The sequence below is a fragment of the Mus pahari genome, chromosome 6 (genome assembly GCF_900095145.1).
Source record: "Mus pahari chromosome 6, PAHARI_EIJ_v1.1, whole genome shotgun sequence".
NCBI classification, from domain to species: Eukaryota; Metazoa; Chordata; class Mammalia; order Rodentia; family Muridae; genus Mus; species Mus pahari.
In genome coordinates this window covers 92,728,049-92,743,238 of record NC_034595.1, presented here as the reverse complement: position 1 = coordinate 92,743,238, position 15,190 = coordinate 92,728,049, and the positions used below count along the sequence as shown (strand labels likewise).

Here is a 15,190-nt window from a genome sequence, read left to right as displayed (position 1 = left end):
AAAAAAAAAGAGTCAGTCGGGGACATGGGGTTAGGGCCGTTGTCCCTAGCGCTGCATAAATTGGCTGTGGTGGTCAACACCTGTAATCCCAGCACCCAGGAAGCAGAGGCAAGAGAATCAAAAGTTCAAGGTCATTGCCCACTACACAGCAAGTTCTAGGCCAGCCTGGGCTACAAGAGACCCTATCCAAAAAGAGAGCATGTGGGGGACTGCCACTGTGTCCAGGGAACCAAGCTTTTGCCACTGAGCCACCCCACCCAGCACTTAAGACCACTCTCATCTGGGACCTGGGTGTCTGTCTCTAAGAAGGCAGGGGAAGGTGGCACTTTGCAAATGAGACCAATGTCACCACCGTGGTTGCATTCCTCATTTGAGGGGCAAAGCATTCCCCAGTTCTCTCTCAGCACCCGTCGGCCTTTGAGTCTGCCTAGGGCCCGCTGCCCTGTTCTCCCTCCCGGTCTCTCTGCCTTCAGGAGGAAGTGCTCACCCTGAGAAGGAGGGACTGCAGGTCTTCAGAGCGAGCCCACTGCTCCAGAATGCCATCCAAGGTCTCGATGTACCAGGAGCCGCTTTTCTTGTCCCTCCAGGAGACAAAGCCTGCCAGAAGAAGAGAAAGGCTGAATTCTGCCACCGAGAGGCCCTAGCTCCCTGGCTCCCCAATACCCTTTACCCTCAACCCCACTTGACTGGCTGTGGCTCTCATTTTCTCTTGATTTCAGCATGGAAATCAAGGTTCTGAGAAGTCAGGCTTCTCAAGAAGGTCTAAGGATGCACCCTACCACTTTGTGCCAGCCCCTGTGCTGAGGGAAGTGCCAGTCCCCTTCCCAGGGTACTCTGGAACAACCTCAGCTACTGCTCTAAATCTGCCTGCCGACCTGAAGTCTTGCCTACTTCACCTGAGGGGAGCCAGGGAGAGGTGGAGGAGCTGCTGAGGGCCCCGTAGGCTGAGCCTGGCAGAAACAAGACCTCAGGGCAGAGCTGCCTTGGGCTGGGACAGGTGCACGGATGAGCTCACCTGGGAATGTGGAGTAGGACACAAGGATGTCACTGGGGGTAGGCAAACTCGACACAGCATCCAGCTGGTCCAAGGACCTTGGGCCTTCCTGATATGGGACAGCATCTGGTTCAGAGTCACTGTCGAAGTCCCTGCCTTGAGAGGAAGTGCAGGCCACCTCAAAGCCATGGTCTTTCTGCTCTGCAGGAAGCAAAGGACAGTCACCCGACATCACTAATGTCACCACGGCACAGGGTACTTCTCCTGAAAAGGGAAAAGCCTAGATTGGAAGGCTTCTCATGTGAGCTGTGCCAACACAGGAAGGGAACAGAAACTGACATAACTAACAGAGCATGCTTGTTTTGAGACAAGGTCTCACTTATGCAGCCCTGGCTAACCTGGAACTCACTATGTAGACCAGGCTGGCCTCCAACTCACAAGAGATCCACTTGCCTCTGCCTCCCAAGTGCTGGGATTAAAGGCATAAACACAGTAGTGTAGTTGTGTGTGGATGCAGAGTATATGCACATGAATATAGTTACCCACAGTGGCCAGAAGAGGGCATCAGATCTCTAGTCAAGCTGCCCAAAGTGTGTCAGGGAACAGGAAGCTGCCCAACACTGGTGCTGGGAACTGAACAGGGTCCTCTACAACAGTATGCACTCTTAGCCACTGATGTATCTCTCCAGATCCTGGCTTTGAACTTGGATCACCCTGCCTTGGCTTCCTCAATAGCTGAGATTACAGGTCTGTGCTAAGAGGCCCAACCATCTGTATTTTTCAAGCTATCCCAATTATTTGATGGTACACATACACATGTCATAGCCAAGAGAATCTGTGTCGATGTGTATACTCTTAAACCCAAAATTTCCTATGAAAATACCGCAGTGTGGTCCAAGGCCCTCTACAGAGAGCCCTGACTAGTGTCTGCTAAAGGCGGGGATCACCCAAATGGCCACTGTCGGGAAATGACACAGGAAAGCAGAAGAATAAGTCAGAGAGGGACAGCAACCACGTGTCTATTCATGTGTCATCCTCTGTCTGCAAACTGCATGTGACAGCCGAGCCACGGGTGAGGACAAACCTGACTACATGCAAGGCTGGTTCCCCGAAACAGCAGGAGGCAGGATGTCCCCTCAGCCTGCAAACCCCTCGCTGCTGTGGCTGACTGTGGCTGCTCTCTGCCCTCTCTGCCTAAGCTCTACAATTCCACAGAGGACTCTCCCCAGGACTGACAGCGGGGCCTGTCTGAGCCATCCTGGGCTCTGGCCAAGAGCGTCACACTGAATAACACATTCACAACACCACACCCATTGCTGGCTCTGGGGGGATCTTTTTCAAGCCTGGTTCTATGCCACCACCTAACAAAGGGTAGGTAACATGTTGCCTTTCAAACGAAAATGGGGACTTGGAAAACAGCAACAGTAGAGCCACTAAAACCCTGGGTGGCATCTGCTTGTAACATTTGCATGTGTGTGAACAGGATACCTAGCCAGGCCTGAGCTGGGATGTCACTGCTTCCATTCGTAGGTGACATGGCACCACCAGGTGACAACAGCATTAAACAGCAGGCCGTACTTCCTGGTTAAGGCAGAGCTAGACAAATTCCACAAGAGGGAACCATTTCGGAGGGTAGACAGGATCTCCCAGGTCAGCCTGAAACTATTTTTTGGTCTCTCTCTATGGCTCTGGCTGTCCTGGGGCTCACTATGAAGATTACTGAGCCTGGAACTCACAGAGACCCTCCTGCCTCTGCTTCCCAAGTGCTGGGATCAGCCTTGTCAAGGAAGGGAGTACTAAGAAAGACTTCCTGAAGGCAATGGCAATAAATTGTAAGCAGGGGGACAGGAAGAATTGGGAGCTAGAGAGATGGCTCAGCAGGTGAAACACTGGGCGCTCTTGCAGAGAACCCAGGTTTGGTTCTGACCACCAGCCATATGGCGGCTCACAGCCAGTTCTAACTGCAGTTCCAGGTGACCTCATGCCCTCTCTGGCCTTCACAGGCTCCTTCCTGTACCCATATAGTCCACAGACATCGTGCATGAAAATACATACATACATACATACACACACATACACATACACACACACACACACACACACACACACACACACACACACAAGAGACTGAAAAACCAAACAGCCAGGTGGTGGTACACATAGTAGAGACAGGCAGATGTCTATGAGTTAGGGCAGTCTGGTCTACATAGTCCCAGGACAGCCAGGGTCACATCTCAAAATATAAAAATCAATAAATCAATAGCCAGGAGCCTGGAGCACCTTGGGAAGGCTGTGCTGAGGAAAGTGAGGGCCGGCACAGCAGCAGGGTCCAGGTCATCAAAGGCCTTGATGTCGCTGCCAAGAAGTCTGAAGAGCAGCACTGTCCATGTGTGTGGGACCAAAATCCTCCTGGATGCTCAAAGTGGGGGCGGGGAGAGTGGGAGAGGAGACAAGCAAGCATCGGTGGCTGGCACCCACTCAGCTCTCTTCCTCGTTCCCCCTGCGTCTTCCAGGGATCGGGGTTGGAGCATCGTCTCAGAACACCCTAGAGCAGAAACAGGGTGAACAAGAGGACATCTCCATGGGGGAGGGGCACAGCTGCTTTCTCCCTAATGTCAGTATGAGAGCAAAGAGCACTGGCAACAAGAGGGAGACGTGTGCGGGGCACCCCTGAGCCCTGGGAGTGCGGGGGAATGCATGTGGGATTTCAGGGTTATTTTGTCTTCTGGTTTTGGTTTGTTTGGGGTTTTCAAGGCAGCTTCTCTGTGTAGCCTTGGCTGTCCTAGAACTTCTGTAGACCAGGCTGGCCTCAAACTCAGAGGCCTGCCTGCCTCTGCCTGCAAGTGCTAAGACCAAAGGCATGCACCTCATTTATTTATTTTGAGATAGGCATTTATTTATGTATTTTTTTTTCCTTTTTTTTTTTTTTTTTTTTTTTTTTTTTTCCGAGACAGGGTTTCTCTGTATAGCCCTGGCTGTCCTGGAACTCACTCGGTAGACCAGGCTGGCCTCGAACTCAGAAATCCGCCTGCCTCTGCCTCCCACGTGCTGGGATTAAAGGCATGTGCCACCACGCCCGGCTTATTCATTTATTTTTGAGCTAGGCTGTGGTGAATATACCTGGCACATGGGAAGTGGCACTATTAGGAGATGTTAGAGTGGGTGTGGCCTTGTTGGAGGAAGTGCATCATTGTGGGGGTGGGCTGTGAAGCTCTGCTGGGCGTAAGAGACCCTCTTCCTAGCTGCCTGAGAGTCTATTCTGGCTGCAGTTGGACCAAAATGCAGAACCCTCAGCTCCTCCAGCACCATATCTGCCTGGACGCTGCCATGCTTCCTGCTATGATGTTAATGAACTGAACCACAGGGACTGTAAGCCAGCCCCAATTAACTGTTGTCCCTTATGAAAGTTGCCTTTGCCACCTGTCTCTTCAGATCAGTGAAACCCTAACAAGACATAATGTCTTAATGTACAGCTCTAGTTGGCCTGAAACTCACTATGAAGGCTAGGCTGGCCTTGAACTCCCAGAGATCCACCAGCCTCTACCTTCTGAGTGCTGGGATTAAAGGTGTGGACTGGAGAAATGGCTCAGTGGTTAAGAACACTGTCTGTTCTTCCAGAGGTCAGGAGTTCAATTCCCAGCAACGACATGTAGGTTCACAACCATCTATACTGGGATCTGATGCCCTCTTCTGGTATGCAAGTATATATGCAGATAGAGTATTCATATATGCAAGGTAAATGTGGGGCAACATTTTTTTTTGGGGGGGGGGCAACATTTGGAATGTAAATTAATAATAATAATAATAGTGATAATAATAATGTGTCCATCACCACACCCTGTCCACACCCTTACAAGTCAGATTTATAAAATAAAGGTGTTACCCAGGCGTGGCTATTTACAGTGATCTTGTAAGTACACAAGTTCAAATTCAAAGGTGATGGCTCTTAGAAGTCATCGAGAAGGAGGGGAGAAGGAGGGAGGAGGTGGTGGCAGGAGGCGGTGGCAGGACGAGCAGCTAACAGGTGAAGCTGTCCACCACATTGAAATTCGACAAGAATTCGACAAGCCCTCACCGGAGCCAGCACCATGGTTTCGGATTTTCAGCTTCTAGATGGTGAGGTGATAAACCTCCTTCCTTTATGTATTCCCTAGCCTGTGGTATTCAGTTATAGCGACAGAAAACAGAGTACGACACAAGGCATAAACCAAAGCCTCAGAGTCCCTCACATCTCTGGGCTCCTGGGAGTTCCAGGAGTTAAATTCTTTAGTTTCTCCTCAGTGCACTTTCCCTGGGACAGTAGAAATGGGGTCTTAACTAGATGTCGGAGGTCAGGGGACGGTGCCAAGGGAAACAGAGGGTCATTTTACTCTCCCCTTTCCTGTGTGTGTGTGTGTGTGTGTGTGTGAATGTTAGCATGTGTGTGTGTATGCCTGTGGGGACCATTATCTCTATCTCCCTTGCCGTGGGATTGCAGGTGGGCACCACTGGGCCTGGCTCAGCCTCAAGAGCTTTCCCTTTCACGGCAAGCACTTGACCTATGGAGCAGTCTCCCCTGCCCTGCTGTTTTTACTGAAATTCTAGGACTGAAGCTATCAGGGTCACACAAACCTGTGATGTTATAGCACCCAACCCCTCTGATGGTGCTAGGCCTGTGGTGGTGAGGTGCGAGTCTTACTGTATGGATACCAGAGATGTGTGGAGAAGCCCAAGGACGCAGTGAGGGGCTAAGGCCGGGTTCTCCTGGTTCCCTGCCAGCCGCACTCCCGGTGGGCTCCAGGCCACTCACCACCACCGCAGGCCTGGATGAAGAAGAGCTTGGGCTTCCCTCCCAGGCTAGGGCAGCCGCTCCCGTTGAAGATGTTCACAATTTTCTCAATGGACACGGAACATCCATCTGTCCCATAGACGGCACCTGGGAACTGTAGGTGGCTGGCCTAGGGGAAAAGGCACCTTGGTTTCAAAAACATCTCAGTTACAAAAGGCTCTAGGTAGAAATCCAGAGGCCTGTCCCAAGGTTTTGTGTGGGTAGGGCCACAGTAAGAAGACCAGGGACACCAGATTAACCAAGATGGAGTAGACTGGTCCGCACCTATTCCAAGGGACCCAGACTCACTGAACTATGGGAGCCAGGGAGCCTGAGAGCCCAGGTCAGCTGTGTCTAGACTGGCTGTTTCCATACCACCAGTGCCAGTGTCATCCATAGACGTGTACAAAATGCTGATTCACAGGCTCGCCTATCCCTCCACAGCCAGCCTTATGGTCCTCCATACCCTCTGAAGCAGCTAAACACAGCACAGCATTTATCTTGCTGTTGCTCTTGTGTGTGTGTGTGTGTGTGTGTGTGTGTGTGTGCATATGGGTGCCCATGTGCATGTTGGGGGTCAGAGAACAATTTGTAGGAGCAGTCAGCTCTCTCCCGACACCATGTGGGTTCCAAGTTGCTAGGCTTGGCAGCAAGCACCTTTATCCGTTAAGCCATCTCATTGGTCCTCAACCCCTCGACATAAAACATGAAGGATTTGGGCTGGAGAGGTGGCTTAGCAGTGACTGCTCTTCCAGAGGTCCTGAGTTCAAATCCCAGCAACCACATGGTGGCTCACAACCACCCGTAATGAGATCTGATGCCCTCTTCTAGTGTGTCTGAAGACAGCTACAGTGTACTTCATATAATAAACAAATAAATCTTAGGGCTCGATCGAGAAGGAAGGAGAAAACAAAAAACAAACAAAAAGAAGGACCAAGAGGATGGGAGGAGGGGCTTAGCCACAATAAATTAGTACATTAGTGGCCAAGCACCAGATGGGCCCCAATGTCCTATGTCCCACCCGATAGGAAAGGGCCTGGAATCTCCATGGAACACAGCAGACACGGAGAACCAGGAGAGTTGCGGTTGGCTTCTGAACCAGGGAGGAGAGCTGAGTAGACAGGGTCTCACTTCTTCCTTCTCCATCCTGGACAGGACTTCTCCATCCACCTTCCACCCACAAGGGCAACTCCTTAGAGGACTACAGGCCCTGAAGACACAACAGGGGGGACAAAGGCCTCGCCACTTCCTCTCCAAAGCTAAGGGGGCCATGGATACAGAAGGGGCAGGGATACTGCAGAGAGGCCTCCCACCTGGCAGCCATGAGAGAGGATGACCACCACAAAGCAGTCCAGGGCACGATGGTCCCGGCGCGCCATCTCCATCAGAGCTGTGATCATTTTCTACAAGGAAAGGCTACAGTTAAGGCAGGGGCACCATTTGGAGGGAAAGGTGCTATGCTTAGACACTGGTGGCCATTTAATCCCCATGATAACTCTGTGGGGACAATTACTCTTGCTCATAAACTGGGAAACCGAAGCATAAGAGGTCAAGTGGCCAGCCTTAAGAAAGTCAGACCTCAGAGCTCCGCTCTCTCAATGTGATGCTTGAAACAGTTGCCCTTGTCACCTCCAGTCCTATGGACACAGAGGCTTCTCCAGGGACAGCGATTATACCTTGCCAGTCAGGTCGCTCTTCACCTCCACCATGAAGTGCAGCCAGCGGAAGCGACGCTCAAGCTTGTCACAGTCCACGCTGGAGCCGGTGCGCGTGCCGAGCCCCGAGGAAGGGCAGAAGTTCACATTGTTGATGATGAGGCAGTGGCCACAGGGATCCGAATCCAGGGTGTATGCCTGTGTGATAACGGGTTTCTAGTGTCATCAGGGCGCTCTGGGCACCCCTCTGGAGAGGCCGGGACTCCTGGATCTCACTCATGGGGACAGGTCTGGAGAGCCAGCACAGGCCATGGGGTCTTCCTGTCCACTGAGGGAGCAGTGCGGACCTCACCCAACACCCCAGTGAGAAAACCCACAGGAACGAGTGCCAGGTGTGGGCCGCAGACCTGAGAGAACTGCAGGCCATCTTAGTATTGGGGGATGGAAAATCGTAACCCAGCTAGGTGACTCCCATTCATAAGCCCAGTCAGGCATGACAGTGCACACGATAAATGGCAACACCTGAATTGCAAAGGTGGGTGGATCTCTGTTTCCAGGCCTAGTCTACACAGAAATCTTTGTCTCAAAGGAACACAACAACCCCTGTCCCCCCACCCCAGCCCCCCCCCAAAAAACCATAAACCAGGGAAGTTGGGAAGGAAGACTATAATGAATTCAAAGAGAATTTGGGGCTTTATATTTAGTCCTAGGATATCTTGGGCAGGTGAAACAATAAACTCTAGTTTCAAAACTACAAAAATGGGGGGCTGGAGAGATGGTGTAGCCATTCAAAGTACCCACTGCTCTTGCAGAGGACTTCAGTTCAATTTCCAGTGCCACATGGTGGCTCCCAATCTTCTGTTACTCCAGCTCTAGTAGATGAAACACCCTCTTCTGGCTCCCAGGCACAGAATACGCATGGTGCACACACATACATATTCTGGCAGAACACCCAGAACCATAAAAATCGTAATGCCTTAAAAACACCAAACAAAGAGCGGGAGATGGTGACACACACCTTTGATCCCAGCACTCGGGAGACAGAGGCAGGTGGATCCCTGTGAGTTCAAGGACAACCTGGTCTACAGAGAGAGTTCCTGAGAAACCAGGGCTACACAGGGAAACTCTGTCTCGAACCTTCCCCATCCCCCACAAAGTAAAAAACAAGCAAACAAACAAAAAAACCAACCAACCAAGACGCATTCGCCCAACAACATGTACAACACCATACCACATGGTGGCGCTGGCCCAGGGCTCAACGTAGGGTCATGTGGTAGGCTCTACCAGGGCAGGCCAGGGCCCAGCCTCTGATGTCCTGAGGCAGCTCTCACCCAGGCTCAGGGCCCTTGAACTTCCTCTTCCACACCTGTTTCAGTCCATGGGTCTGATCACTCTACGTAAGTATTCCTCTGCCTGACTCTTCTCCCTAGCACAGGGCTCTGCAGGGTGAGTGGTCTTGTCCCCTTGTCCCCAGCACATGGGAGGCACTGAGGACATACATGATGAGGGCAGCCCGAGTGGCTTGTCCTGGAGTGGACACCCCAGAGGCTGTAGCCCTTCTTTAGATTCCAGCTCTGACTTTACTGGAGCAGATGGGCGAGACAGGACAGGGGGCTCCGCTGGGTTCAGGACCCATGGGGAGTGGTGACGGTAACCGTACTCCCCAGCCAGGCTTGGGGGACAGACGAACCTTAATCACATGAGGACTCACCATGTCTGCATGTCCCCTGGCCTTCCCTGGAACACCTGAGAAAACAGGAGAAAGAAGGAATGTAAGTGTTGGGGTTCATCCAAGAAAAAAGCCAAGGAGCTGTGAGGAGAGTCCCCGAACAGAGAAACGGAGTCTTCGGGATAGAGTCCTGTGACACTGCCGGTAAGGAAAAGTGTCTAAGAGTTGCCAACAGCATTAAACACACACTTACACCTTTGAAAAGAGTTGGCCGAGAATATTCACTAAGGTCATACACAAAAGCCTCAAACTGGGGTTCAGCCACTCTGGGGGATATCCTGAAGAGGGGCCAGCTACCTGGATGCCCTGGGTAACAGGGAGAGCAAGAAGCTACACTAAAGCAAACAAGCCAGCCACTGAGATGCAGAGCCCACGATCCCATCCGTCTGAAACCCCACAGCAGAAAGGAGTAAGGGAGGTGGAGGTGAGGGATGGAGGTGGCTCACTGGTGGTCCATGCAGACGATCCAGGTTCAAATCCCAGCAAACACATCACAGTTCACAATCATCCTTAAGTTCAGTTCCTTGAGATATGGCACCTTATTGTGGCCTCTGTGGGCACCAGACATGCATGCAGTACACACACACACATACACCACTATATATATATATAATCTAAAAATAAAAATAAAAATAGAGAACAGCACAAAAGAGCAGCAAAGGGCTGGAGAGATGGCTCAGTGGTTAAGAGCACTGACTGTTCTTCCAGAGGTCCTGAGTTCAATTCCCAGCAACCACATGGTGGCTCACAACCATCTGTAATGGGATCTGATGCCCTCTTCTGGTGTGTCTGAAAAGAGCAATAGTGTACTCATATAAATAAAAGAAGCAAATCTTTTTTTTCTTTTTTTTAAAGAGTAGCAAGTTTCGAGCCCAGACTGCTGTCCTAATGACTCCAACTGATATTCCCCAGAGGGAGATGGGCACTGGGTCCCCTTTATTATCTGCCTCCTGTCACGACAGAGACGATTCCAGAACCAGTCCTCTTCCTTCTACCTCGGCCAACTGCACCTCAGGATTCTCTGCTTTAATGGACTTCATAAGTTGCAGGGTCTGGGCTGGTTTTACGTCAGCTCCACACAGGTTAGAGCCGAGAAGAGAGACTCTCAGTGAGAAATGCCTCCATGAGACTGGACTGTAGGCAAGTCTGTGGTGATTGACAGGGCAAGGCCCAGCCCACTGTGGTTAGTGCCATCCCTGGGCAGGTGGTCCTGAGCTGAGTAAGAAAGCAGGCTGAGAAAACCACAGAGAGCAAGCGTCCCTCCACGGCCTTGGTACAAGCTGCTGCTCCAGGTTCGTGCCTTGTGTTCCTACCCTGCCAAGTCTGTAACTCCAGGCTATTCAGAAAAGGAACAATGACAAGCTAGCAATGAAAAAGACCGTGGTCTGTACCACACCGTGAATGAAATGCAGACGTGATAGGTGAATACCAAACCCAGCAGAGCTCCCATGGTAGGGTTTCATCTGTAATGATGGTCAAAGACAGGCAAAAGTGACAGATGCCAAGGAGACCGAAACCTAGAATGTCCTGTAATGTGACAGTGTAGATGGAGGCGCCCTGGGCACACATGCCCACAGCTGGCATGTCGCATTTCCCTACATTCTGTTGCTTTGTCATCTTAGGCAAATCATTCAGCTTTCCCGGGCTTTGCTTCCTGGCTGACAGGGCTGAATCGAACAGCATCTGCTTTGCAGGACTGAGGGAGGGAGGGGCATGCTTCCTGCAATACAGATGTGTGCAGGCGCGAGGTCTGACACCCAGCTTCCCCACACCTCCTGTCTGGCGTGGGTAATTTCAGACACCCACCAGAAGCCAAAGGCCACCCTGAGCAACAGCCACCCCCCCTCCTCCTCTGGAAACACTGAGAGAAACAAGAAGAATACAAATCAGACTCTTGCTTTTCAGACGGGCTGTCAAAATTACATCTCCTATAGACTGACTGCTATCGTCTGCTCATCCCCTATGAGCCTTCATTAAGACAAATACCACAATTAAATTCTGAGTCTCAAGCAGAGCTGTACCCAGAGTCACACTCCAATAGCCTCAGTGCACACACCCACAGACATTCTCTCGATACTTACAGACATCATGAGCTCCGCCAGAACCAATGTCCACCGGCCTGGGTGTTTCTGGTCTGAGAACCTCTGGCTTGAGCCGAGCAGGCCAGAGCTCTTCGGGCCCCAGCACCACTGGGGTGAGGTTTCCCAGGGCAGGCTGTGACGGGTCCAGCTTCACTACTCTCTGCTTCTTTGCTGTAAGTCCCATTGGTCCCAGGACCACAGGCACCAGGTGGCCTAGGGGTTTAACAGCCTCTGGATCCTGCTTGGCTGCTTGCCGACTGCTTTGCAAGAATGAAGCCAGGGTGCCTTGGCCTGTGTCCTCTAAGCAGGAGATGAAGAGAGGAAGGGCCTGCCTCCCTCGGGTCTCAAGATCTGTGACCAGCTGCCTGGCCTGATCCCGCCGACACCCAGAGCCTGCCTGCTGTTTGGACAGAAAACCAGACATTCGTTATCCAGGGACATCCAGGGCTCTCACCCTACCTCCCTTTTCACATCTAGTCTCTGCCTCCTGAGTGCTGGGGTTCCAGCTGTGTGCCCCTCCTTTCTAACAGTCTGTCACTGCCAACAAGAGGCCGGAAGCTGCTCTGAGCACACTTAGCTGGAGATGTAAATCAGAGGGGCTGCTGCTGCCTCCCTGGGCAGCTCAGCTTCTGATCCCCCCTTAATATGCCTGTGGTAGGTGGGCAGAAACTAATCCATCAGTGCACTGAGCTCATGTCCCTCTGCAAGGCAAAAAGACACCTACTGTGGGTGTCCAGTTCTGTGCTAAGTGCTAATTAGCTCTATAAAAAGTAGCAAAAACAGTGGTCAATAGTTTACACAAGGTACTTAAATTTTTCTAAATTTGTTTCTTGCATTAAAATAAGAAAATTGAATATGGAAATCAAGATCTCCAGCATCTTCGGTTTTGAGGAAAATAAGTTTCTGTTTTGTATGGGGGGGCGAGCTCTCATATTTGTGTGTGGGGGAGAGGGCAGTTCTCAAGTAGCCAAGACTGGCCCTCAACTTCCTACATAGCCAAGGATGACCTTTGAACTTCAGACTCTCCTGCCTCCAGAGTCACCAGGCCTGGTTGATGTAGCGTTGGGGATTGGACTCAGGGTTTCATGCATGCTAGACATGCACTGTACCAAAGAAGCTGTGTATCTGGCTTCGTGTTCTGGTTTTGATTTTAAGTATTTAAGTATGCAGGTATGTATGCATGTATGTACGCATGCATGTATGTATGTGTCTATCTGAGTTGTGTATGTGGCAACTGTGTGTGCCTGGTGCCTGTGGAGGCCGGATGAGGGTGTCAGATCACCTGGAACTGGAGTTAATAGTTGTGAGCCACCACATGGGTTCTGAAAACTGAAATCAATGCTCTTAATCCCGGAGGCGGCTCTCAGTCCTTAGTTTTGGCTTCTAAAGACTCCATCTCAGGTAGCCAGGCTGGCCTCAAACTCTGCATGTAGCCAAGATGCCCTGGGACACCTGATCCTCCTGCCTTTACCTCCTGAGTGCATGGATTCCAGATGTGTGCCAGCACCCCTGGAACACACCTCTCCTTTCAAGCAGTCTGCCACTGCCAACACAAGGTCGGATACTGTTCTGACCACACTTAGCTGGAGAAGGGAACAAGACAGAGGCTGTGGGTGCCTCCCTGGGCAGTTCAGCTCCTGATCCCCCTTAATATGCCTCCTGGAAGGCTAGGATTTTCCTTCCAAACAACTTTTCTTGATCAGTATGGGCCCATCCAAAAGTGTTCCTGAGACTACTTTTGTTATTATTTGGCAGCTAACCACGCGATTCTACACCACTTTCTTCTATCTCCTTCACTGGACCAGGCCAGATGCTGGAGACAGACTTCTAGACAGTCCCCCAGGGCCTGTCACTCATATCCTCTCAGAAAGAAATAGTCCCTTTTCAGACCTGTGGTGAGGTATCAACTGGAACAAAGATGCTAGCGTGTATTTTTTTTTTAAATCAAATGTTTGATTTTATTCTTCTGCATTACCTACATCAAAGTCCTTCTTTTCTGAACTCCTTTATAAAATATGCACTTGATAAAGGCCCAGCCAAAAAAGACATGGGTCCTGATGCCCTGTCCTTGTCATAGGACAGGATGACCACTGTTCCGTTTCACAGCCCAAGAAACTGAGACTCAAAAAGGGCAAGTTGCTGGTACAATGTGCCAGTATAAGGCCAAAGTGGGTGTCTAGGACCCTTATACTAGATTAGAGAAAATCATAAAAGTTAACGGATTACAGACCGCTTTTAACAAACACTCCACAAAAGAGGTGCTTGGGTTCTTCTATTTATTCTTCTGGAGAACTAAGAGGGCAATACTGTGGGAGGTTTTAAGAAGGGAGTTCCCACACCACGGTTTCCCAGGGCGAGGGTTGCACAGGGTGCAAAGCGGGAGAAAAGAGCGGGAGCTCCGTCGTGGCTTCAGAGAACCTCTCCGCGACCTCCCAGTCCCTACCTGCGCCGCGGGGGAAAAAGCGGCAGACACAAGGGGGGGCGGGGCGCACCTGAATATCCTCGATCATGTCGCGCGTGAAGAGCTCTCGACTCAGCAGAGCGTCCCAGAGCTCCGCGACTTGCAGCTCGCTCACTAGGCGCACCCTGCATCGCCGCAGGAGCTGCCGGTCCGCCTCGTCCATGGCGAGCCGATTGCGGGATCCCGGGTTCCGTCCGCTTCCGGCCCTCGGGTCCCGCCCCGGCGCCCACGCCCCGCCCCCACATGGCGCCTCCAGGGATCTCGCTCGGGCCAGCAGCGGTCACCGGGTCCACTGGGCTCCGCCCCGCCCCGAGGCCGGTCCCTCGCGCTCGCTGGGCTCCACCTCCGCAATCAACGCAGCTCCCACGGCCGCTCACCCCATCACCAACCCCCACACCTCCCTCACCGCCGCGCTCTCAGGCCACGCCCCTTAGCCACACCCTACGACGGCGCTGCTTCGTCCCGCCCACTGGCGCTGCATTCAAGCTCCGCCCCATCACTTCTCCCTATGGCCTAAGACCTGCCTCCCAAGATGATGCTTCTCCCCTAGGGCTCACCCTTCCTAGCCTGGTAGACAAGCACTCCTTCGCCCTGCCCCAGGCCCTCCTTTGCATCCCAGACTCTCCCCCAGGACACCCCTAGGGTTCCAGGCTTTGTGGTGGCCTACCTTGCGCCCATTTGCTGGTTCTGCTTAGCCGTAGTTGTACCTTTTCCCCTTGCGTGGCGATTGCTCTACCAAAATTCACAGTGACCCTACTTCTACAGATACTCAAAGGGTCACAAGAGAAAAGAGAAGAAAACCACGTCTAGACATCTGTCCTAGGTCTTTCAAGTCCCTCGCTGGCTGTGGCTTTCTAACGCTGCCGCTAGTAAAACCTCTCGCTGCCTGTTATTTCGACTATGGTGCCCTCATCTAACGAAGCTCATGGGTTAGATCTCGCTCCCTTCTCTTTTCATCCTTAGTACCTCTCCCAGAGAAACTGCCAGAAATCTAATGCTCTCAGTTTTGTACCACTTATTTCCACGACTTAAAAAGTAATTGAACGGGGGCTAGAGAGATGGCTCAGCGGTTAAGAGGAGTGACTGCTCTTCCGAAGGTCCTGAGTTCAAATCCCAGCAACCACATGGTGGCTCACAACCATCCGTAACTAGATCTTGAACAAGGCTAAAGAGATGGCTGGTTCAGTGGTAAAGAGTACTGACTGCTCTTCCAGAGGTCCTGAGTTCAATTCCTAGTCACCACATGGTGGTTTACAACCATCTGTAATGGGATCTGATTCCCTCTTCTGGTGTGCATGAAGACAGAGTGCTCATATAATGCATTAACTAAATAAACATATTTTTTTAAAAAAGTAACTGGGCATTGTGCTAGCCCCCTATGCTATTCTCTCTGTTAGCCTTATGTTATCAGCCCTGCCACATTCCTGACAGGGATATTGTTATTCCTTGCTGACAGTTGTAGA

General features: G+C 51.5%; 1 protein-coding gene across 2 annotated transcripts in view; it reads right to left on the bottom strand.

Moving 5' to 3' along the window:
* Positions 1-14,038, bottom strand: part of Casp9 (caspase 9) — a 16,666-nt gene extending 2,628 nt beyond the window's left edge. The window contains exons 1-8 of one of the 2 annotated variants that reach the window (XM_021200504.2): positions 13,759-14,038; positions 11,267-11,666; positions 9,168-9,202; positions 7,478-7,654; positions 7,115-7,204; positions 5,784-5,931; positions 1,016-1,195; positions 488-597 (exon numbers count right to left, since the gene is read on the bottom strand). In XM_021200504.2, coding sequence (XP_021056163.1) covers positions 488-597; positions 1,016-1,195; positions 5,784-5,931; positions 7,115-7,204; positions 7,478-7,654; positions 9,168-9,202; positions 11,267-11,666; positions 13,759-13,890 — 1,272 coding nt within the window. In that variant the 5' untranslated portion in view covers positions 13,891-14,038. Of the gene's footprint in view, positions 1-487; positions 598-1,015; positions 1,196-3,382; positions 3,540-5,783; positions 5,932-7,114; positions 7,205-7,477; positions 7,655-9,167; positions 9,203-11,266; positions 11,667-13,758 lie in introns of those variants that run through there. The other variant, XM_029540365.1, reaches the window with a different exon arrangement.
* Positions 14,039-15,190: the final 1,152 nt, after the last annotated feature.